This window comes from Alosa sapidissima, chromosome 12 (genome assembly GCF_018492685.1).
Source record: "Alosa sapidissima isolate fAloSap1 chromosome 12, fAloSap1.pri, whole genome shotgun sequence".
Classification (NCBI taxonomy): domain Eukaryota; kingdom Metazoa; phylum Chordata; class Actinopteri; order Clupeiformes; family Clupeidae; genus Alosa; species Alosa sapidissima.
The window spans coordinates 29,253,721-29,261,220 of record NC_055968.1 but is presented as its reverse complement, the minus strand read 5'-3'; the positions used below and the strand labels follow the sequence as shown (position 1 = coordinate 29,261,220).

Sequence of the window (7,500 nt, the reverse complement as noted above, 5' to 3'; positions counted from 1 at the left end):
GCAGACCTGGGCTTGAAATAACATTCTCTCTGTTTGTCTCTCTCCATCTGTCTGCCTTATAATCTCTCTCTCATACTTACTCTATTTGTGTATCTCTCTCTCTCTCCCTATCTACCTCTCTCTCTCTGTCTCTCTCTCTCTCTCTGTCTCTGTCTCTCTCTCTCTCTCTTCTCTCTCTCTCTCTCTCTCTCTCTCTCTCTCTCTGTCTCTCTCTCTGTCTGTCCCTCACAGGCTGATAGAGGAATTGAGGAGATGCATGAGCAGCACTGAGGCTCAGCTCAGGGTCACAGTGGAGGAGAAGTGTGCTCTCGGGGAACGAGTGCAGGAGCTCTCATCTACTTTGCAGCAGAGAGAGAGGGATGCCCAGGTACACATTAATTTGCTCTCCTCTACTCTGCAGCAGAGAGAGAGGGATGCCCAGGTACACATTCATTTGCTCTCCTCTACTCTGCAGCAGAGAGAGAGAGAGGGATGCCCAGGTACACATTCATTTGCTCTCCTCTACTCTGCAGCAGAGAGAGAGGGAGGGATGCCCAGGTACACATTCATTTGCTCTCCTCTACTCTGCAGCAGAGAGAGAGGGATGTCCAGGTACACATTCATTTGCTCTCCTCTACTCTGCAGCAGAGAGAGAGAGAGGGATGCCCAGGTACACATTCATTTGCTCTCCTCTACTCTGCAGCAGAGAGAGAGAGAGGGATGCCCAGGTACACATTCATTTGCTCTCCTCTACTCTGCAGCAGAGAGAGAGAGAGGGATGCCCAGGTACACATTCATTTCCATGGTCCATGGTCTCTCCTTTATCTTTTCGGTTTCAAACGATACTGGGAAAAAGCTTTAAACCAGCCCAGACCCGTGTAATGATTAATACAAATGCGGTCCATTTACTATGAATAAGCATGACCTTGTCCATATGAAACTAACTGGACTGATTGAAGTGTTAAGGTGATCCTTGTGTCCTCACATAGCCTCACACGCTGTATGTGTCCTCTTTCTCTGTATATAATCTCTGGTCCATGGTAATTCACCAGAGGCTCAATTATTAACGGCAGACTGCCAAGTGCTATACAGTGAACAGTTAAGAACTGAATCTCCCTTAATGTAGCACACAACGTATCAGTGTGCGCACACACACACACACACACACACACACACACACACACACAAACACACAGATCCTTCTCACCAATCGCCAGGGTCCAGAAAGCTGACATGATATTTCTCTGTGAATTATAAGACAGTTTAGACATCTGACCTGGCACGTGAAGGCCTCCTCTGTAACTAATACCACCTCCTGGACAGGGGCCAGGCCCTATAGGGGTCCCGGCTCGGTATCCAGGGTAGATGGCACGGATACCCAGCAGAGAGAGAGTAGGTCAGCTAGCCGCCTGTATTTATAAACACAGATAGAGCGAGGAGAAGAATGTGGGTCAGCGGACTTCATGGCGCTGTCAATTTCGCCTCAGAGAAGGTGCACATCATACATATGCAGTAGCTGACACAAACTCAGATTACACACAATGTTCGCAAGATGCTGAAAAATGACTACAGCCAGTCACTGTGTCACAGTGTTTTTTTTAAACAAAACATTTTCACAGGAAAAGCCTGAGAAACCTTGTGTGTTAGCAGACCGGTAGTTTTGTAGAATAAGATTTTTTGCTGTTTTTAATATAGATCTCACAGAGATCTTTTGCTGTTTTTAATATAGATCTCACAGAGGTACTGATAGATACGCAGAGGTACTCATACCTGCATAACTGCTCTTTCCTCAGTTTCAACTGCCAAACCACGGTGGGGACCGCAGCCACACTGAGCGTGAGATGCAGGTAGGGGGCGCTGTTCTGGCATCTGTGCTACCAGATGAAACACAATTCTGCTCCCACTCAACACTGGCATGCTTGATTTACCATAGTCAAATATGGTGTGTTTCTGTGCCCTGGGCTGCTTTCTGTGCAGGTTAGGGCCCTCAGTGGAGTCGGGTTGTAAATACTTCAGACTGAGAAACTCTTGCAAACTTCAGCCATTCTTGAGAGGCTTAATTCTAGCCAGACAAATCCAAATCAGCTGATGTCAAACAATCGGCATGTACCGTCCGTGACTTTATGGATTTATGGAGTTGATACTACTTGAGTGGAAGTGAAGTTTTTCCTTTGAATTATGGTTGGTCTGGTTTGGAGAAGAGCACTGCAGGCTCAGTGAGGGGCAGAGAGGCTGGAGCTTGCAGCTCTCGAACTGTCTTACTGAAGAGAAGGGAGAGTACGCCCCCTGCTGGAATTATCTTACATTACATTACATTTATTCATTTAGCAGACACTGTTGTCCACAGTGACTTGCATATGTCAACTATATTACAAGGGATTACACTGTCCCCAGAGCAACTACAGTTACACCCTGCCATGGAGTAGAAGAGTTCCTCTCACTGACCCACCCACACACACACACACACGCACACACACACACACACATGACATACTGTAAAAAAGATTCCAATGTCAAAATGTCCTTGGATACTCCCACAGTTTACATAACACTTGCCACGGAGACACAGAGAACATTGAAAGCTTTTTTGTTTTGCTTGGTGTGTGTGTGTGTGTGAGTGTGTGAGTGTGTGTGTGTGTGTGTGTTCCCTGGTTCCTGCGGCCTTCACTCTCCCTCGTCATCTTTCCTTTCCTGTTTATTTGTGTCTCATTCTCTCCAACTGAGTCAGAGTGTACATGCACTCTCTCTGCCACGCAACAGAAATGATGACATCAAGCTGTATAGTTTTAGATGGGCTATATTCTGCATCCGAATGTAAACTCCCTCTATTTTAGAACCCCAGTGTCAGACACACATGGCTATTACAGTAGATGTGAAACCATTATAATGCCAGTGCAAATGTTTAGAGTGATAGAGAGAGAGAGAGAGAGAGTTAGAGAGAGAGAGAGAGAGAGAGAGCACAGGGGAGGTCATATCAGAAACAAGAAAAAGAATGGTCAAAGGAAAGAAGAAAGAGAGACCATATATGTAATTGCTGTAAACCATGAAGTCATTGGGAGTGTGTGTGTGTGTGTGTGTGTGTGTGTGTGTGTATGTGTTGGGTGTGACAGTGTTGGGTGTGTGTGTTGATTAGGATGGATGGCTTTTTGATTGTGAGGCTTTTAGAGGAGATCTGTTATAGTGTGCTGTCCCATTAGTGTGGGCCCTCTGGGTGACAAATCTGCACTTAGACTGTGGGAGCCATCATCCCAAATGTCAATGCCACACGCACGCAAGCACAGACACACACACACATACACATACACACGCACACACACACACACACACACACACACACACACACACACACACACACACACACACACACACAGACACACAAATACACACGCACACACATGCACACACACACACAAACGCACACGCACACACACACACACAAACGCACACACACACACACACACACACACACACACACCCTTCCATGCACACGCTAACATGAAGGAGGTCTAGGGGTGTGAGTTGGGGGTTAATTAAACTACCCAGTGTTTCATCAACAGCAAGCAGTTGTGGGTGGAGGAGAGTGGCTGACTCAGGTGTTTGTTTGTCTGGCCTGAGAGAGGTTGAGAGCGGTCAGCTGCAAGATGGACTGGTGCTAATGTAAACTAAAACTCTCCATTGAGTTATCAACAGAGAATGTGAGTTAATGGAGCTCACTTTGGAATGATAAACCACAGAGCAAAGATGTATGCACCAGAAACTATGACCTCCCTCTTTCCTGTAACAATCAGGTCTTTACAGTTCATGCTTGTGAGTGTTCATTCATTCATTCATTCATTCATTTTTATACTTGTGTGTGTATGTCTTTCTTTCTGTGTGTGTGTGAGAGAGAGAGAGTGAGAGAGAGTGTGTGTGTGTGTTTGTGTATGTTTTGTTCCCTATATATATATATGTAATCACAGATTTTGTTTTATGACTGTTATTTAGTCTTGATGAGTCTCCACTGTATGCTTTGGCAACACTTTCTTCACAAATTGTCATGCAATAAAGCGTTTTTGAATTTGAATTAGAGAGAGAGAGAGAGAGAGAGAGAGAGAGAGAGAGCATTTTCAATGTGTTTACACTTTTGGATAGTGGACCTGTTGTATATTCCTTCATTAGTCATACCCAGTGGGGGGTCTTGTATAGCCATAGGGCATTCCCATGGGAGGGAGGTTGGGAATGCAAAGTAACAATGGAACAGGGTGGGAAAGATGGTTCAGGGGATGAGGGTGGGGGGGGGGGGGGGGCATTGGAAGGAGAAAGAGACTGATGGTGTTGTGAGCGAATTGTAGCCTATCACTTGCCATTTAGAACTGCAACGTTCAGTCAAAAAATGACAAACCTGACAATACAGCCACGCACCATGTAGGCTTATCCATATTCACGTCGCTGAAGGATCCATGATTATCAAGAGTTCGGGCCATATTTCACTTCTGCTTGATGGCGACAGACAAAACCGATGTTCTCCTTTTCATCAGACAGTCAGCATAGTTACCTCATATTGCGCTTGAGCTGTAATATGACAGGAATGCCTGGTCATCGTAAAGCGGCGGTCTGGGGGAATCCAGTAGTTAGCCGACATGTATTTATTGTATGGATGGCCACAGTTGTGGAATGAATATAAAGTTTTTTAAAAAATGGCACAACTTAAATCTTATTTTGTGTAGAATATTCTATGTATTTGAAAACCGACTAAGATGAGGATTTAAAAGGCTGCGCAACCTCCCCTCTACGGTAAATGGTACATTCCCACTGCCGCTGCTCTCTCTCCGATTCTGCCACATTGCTGTTCAGGGATACACGGACAGCCTTGTGACATCGCTCTTCCCTGAGGGGAGCTGCCCTTTCCGGTCAACAGACACCGGCAGCCTGGTCAAAACAAGAATCTTTTCGTTGCGAAACGAGTTCCCGTATTTTTTGGAACGAAGATCTGAACGATGTCTTTCGCGAACCTGTCATGACGGCGTCTGTCCTGATGTGCAGTCTACAACAGGGAGGGCTGGCAGACAGCAGCAGGCGAAGAGGGAGAGGCGTGATTTTGTTTGCCAATAGGACAGGATAACCGCTGTTTGTTTGATTTCTCAAACGCGCCATTGCACTTCCGTAACTCCGTTTTCTTTATAGGCAGTGCGATAAAAATCAAGATCAAGACGGGATGCTTCTCCGAAGGGTCAGCTTTGGTGCACTTTTGTATCAGTGACAGGCCTGCATTTGTAGGAAGGAACATTTTGGCTCTCCACCTGTCGGCTCCACACAAAACAATCCGAGAAGAACAAATCACGTTCGAAGCCTAATTGCAAGATTTTCAGCTGCAAGCTACCAATAAAACATGTCAAAAACGCAAACTGATTAGTTAACCCATGGGTGGCTGACATTGAATTAATTTCAGTCACTGTCAGGATTGCTGCCTATAAGATACCTTAAAGTTCAAGTTGGGTGACCTTTCATTAACGTTTGATTGACATCATTATCATCATCATCATCATCATCATCATCAGCAGACATGTTGGACTCCAAGCTTAAGGACTCATGCCGGATTTGTGCACGGGAGCTGTGTGGTAACCATCGGCGATGGATCTTTCATCCAGCGGCCAAAATCAATCTGCAGACGCTGCTGTCACATGCCCTGGGTCGCGAAGTGACGCGGGATGGCCGTGGCGAGTTCGCTTGTGGAAAGTGTGCGTTTGTGCTGGAGCGCATGTACCGCTTTGACACAGTGATTGCCCGTGTGGAGGCACTGTCCATAGAGCGGATGCAGAAACTTCTGCTGGAGAAAGAACGTCTGCGACAGGGTGTTGGCGCTCTGTACTGGAAAAACAACACCATGGCAGTGGATCCTAGTGCTGACGGTGGGGTTAAAACTGAGGCCTTAGGAGATGGAGGAGGCGCAATGGACATCTCCACCCTGAGCGAGATGAGCTACAGCGCCCTCATTCACGAGGATCTCACCTATTCGGTGTTTGAGTCTTGGGCCGAACAGGAAAGCACGTTGGACTACAACTCCCAGCAGTCTTTGCACACACACCATCACCCTCACTCCAGGAAGTGCCGTGGCTGTACGACGCTCCGTGTGGCGGACTCCGACTACGAGGCGGTGTGCAAGTTGCCCCGCAGGTTGCGCAGCACCTCCTGTGGCCCGCCTACCCGATGCTCTGGGAGCGCGGATGAGGCAGGGGTCACCCCGGTTGCCCAGCCCGAACCCTCTCCTCCGCCGCTGAAAGAGGAGGAAGAGAAGGATGGGGGAGCGGAGAGGATGAGCCCGAGTCCCGCCTCGTCTGTCGAGTCCCTTGACACACTCCCTCAAGACGGAGGGCCGGCTGCTGACCAGTCCACTCGACCTCCAGAGGAGCAGGTGGTCAGAGCGGATAGGTCCAGCTCCCCACATGAGCTGACCGCCTGTCCGCCTCACGTGAGCATGTCTGAACCAGACGCAGGTGGTGCGTGCCCGTCTGGACTCGAGTCTGGTGGCATGTATGCCACTGGACTGGACCTGGCTCTGGCTCTGGCACGGAGTTTCCAGTACCGGCCTGTGCAGAGCCGAAGAGGCAGCCGTCTACCTGTCCGGGTGAAGCCCACTCATGAAGGTCCCCACCATGGATCACTCTGCGTTGGGGCAACAGACTGTCCACTCTCCCCCTTTCTGCTTCCAGAGGGGAGGAGCTCCAGCAGCAGACAGGGGGAGCTGCAGCACGAACTAGCTGAAATGGAGGAGCTTTGGTTGGATGAGTTCTCGTCCTGCTGGCCTTTGCACCTCCAGGAGGTATCGGAGATCCTCTATGTGTACTTGTGGCTTCGGTCTGCTCATGTCGCCCATTTTGCATTTTTTCAGGCCCTTTCTCTTCACATTCTTTGACTTTCCACCCTCTCTTGATCTCTCTTTCTCTGTTTATATCCCTCACTTTTACTCTCTCTTTCTCACACACACACACACACACACACACACACACACACACACACACACACAGCTAGGCTTTTCATGCTCTTTCACTCTGTTCTTCTATTCTCTCGCCAGTCTTACCTAGTCATTTACTGAAGATGATAATAATGATAATAAGCTCCTTTAACCTCCCCCATGTAATTATGGACTGCAAGTTATGACCCAGACGACCTCGACAAGCACTCTGAATGCTCACTCACACACACACACACACACACACACACACACACACACACACACACACACACACACAGACAACAAACCCTTCTGCTTACATCCCACTCTTAGTAACACAGCAACTGTTGTCACTAGCGACAGGACTTCCTTCCTCGGACTACCCAAAGGAGACGGAGTTGTTTCTTATGTAAATAAAGGGTGTGTTGCCATGGCTACAGATGAAACTGGCCAGCATTGTGGGACACAGAGGCCTTGTTGAAGCTGCTAAGGCAAGCCATCAGAGAGAGAGAGAAAGAGCCTCTTGATAGGGCGGTTAAACACACACCAGCACTGGAGCCAAAGCTCTCTGGTTTTTATAAGGAGGACGA

At 47.9% G+C, this 7,500-nt stretch overlaps 1 protein-coding gene across 7 annotated transcripts in view; it reads left to right on the top strand.

Moving 5' to 3' along the window:
- LOC121724817 (phosphodiesterase 4D interacting protein) overlaps positions 1-7,500 on the top strand; it is a 51,913-nt gene that overhangs the window by 5,437 nt on the left and 38,976 nt on the right. For 5 of the 7 annotated variants that reach the window (XM_042111640.1, XM_042111638.1, XM_042111637.1 and 2 more), the window contains exon 1: positions 4,803-6,778. In XM_042111640.1, coding sequence (XP_041967574.1) covers positions 5,522-6,778 — 1,257 coding nt within the window. In that variant the 5' untranslated portion in view covers positions 4,803-5,521. Of the gene's footprint in view, positions 1-231; positions 368-1,772; positions 1,827-4,802; positions 6,779-7,500 lie in introns of those variants that run through there. The other 2 variants (XM_042111641.1, XM_042111642.1) reach the window with 2 other exon arrangements.